This window comes from Cryptosporidium hominis (assembly GCF_000006425.1).
Source record: "Cryptosporidium hominis TU502 chromosome 6 CHRO016088, whole genome shotgun sequence".
NCBI classification, from domain to species: domain Eukaryota; phylum Apicomplexa; class Conoidasida; order Eucoccidiorida; family Cryptosporidiidae; genus Cryptosporidium; species Cryptosporidium hominis.
Window position 1 is genome coordinate 1 of NW_666406.1, and position 1,074 is coordinate 1,074.

Here is a 1,074-nt window from a genome sequence, read left to right on the forward strand (position 1 = left end):
CTCAAAAATCATAAGAAATTTATGCCTTAAAATGTCAAATAATTGTTTTATTTCTTGAAAACTAACCACATTTGTCTCCAGCATAGCTGAATATTGCTCTGTAATAAAGTTTGTTTCATGAATAATCATTTCATCAAATTGTTCTATAGAAGGAAAATTGTTATTTAAATTTAAACTAAAAAAATTATCGCATTTCATCTCTTCTTTTTTTAGAATACTTAAAATAAGATTGTAGCAATAATACGGGATTGTTTGGATCCAAATTCTTATATTGCTTATCATTATATTTAGGAAATGTTACGGTATTACTTGAAATATCAATAATTATCTTTTTTAATGGATTCTCTAATCCCAATAATAAATCATGTTCAATAACTTCTTTATTCAAATTAATATTTGGTAAATCATTATTAACGTTTTTGCTTCTTGTTCTTCTATCAGAATTCACCTTAAATTCGTTTTTGTAATTTGATACATTTAATTTGGCACTTAAATCATTTATGTATTCCTCTAGAAGCTGGAAAGGCTCAAAACTTATATATAAGTTATTTATCCCAAATAAAGAAATAATTTGTTTAAAGTATGAAAAAATATTGTTTGAATCATCTTGAATTGATTTAGAAATGTTTCCTATTGATTTTATGTAATTTTCTTCAAAGTTGGTATTTGTTATATATCTTTCAATTTCAAGATACTTTTTTTCGTATTTCTTACAACATTCTATCCTTAATAATATATTTTCAAAAATCTTATTATATTTCTCTTGAAGTTCCAATTTAGGAGATGTGCCTTTAACTTTTAGTTCTCTATAGATTTTGATAAGTGAATACTTTATCTCCTTAATTGTCTCGGTGTAATTACTGTGATCTGAATATTCAAAGTTATCTTCATCTATAATCATGGAGTATAATTTCTGCAACTTAAGTTCTTTTAACATAAGATCTCCAAATATATGGTCATTACTCTTATTTGCTGAAATTGAATTCCTTATATTAAATAAATTCCAAGAACTGAAAAAATCAAATAAATATTCACAATTCACTATAATTTTTTTATTAAATATTTCTTCTTCCG

At 23.7% G+C, this 1,074-nt stretch overlaps 1 protein-coding gene across 1 annotated transcript; it reads right to left on the minus strand.

Annotated features, from left to right (window-relative positions):
* Window positions 1-184: 184 nt before the first annotated feature.
* Window positions 185-937, minus strand: Chro.60233 (hypothetical protein). The annotated part of the gene is made up of 1 exon (XM_659823.1): window positions 185-937. One exon carries the CDS (start codon window positions 935-937, stop codon window positions 185-187), a length of 753 nt encoding a protein of 250 aa, XP_664915.1.
* Between the last annotated feature and the right edge of the window lie 137 nt (window positions 938-1,074).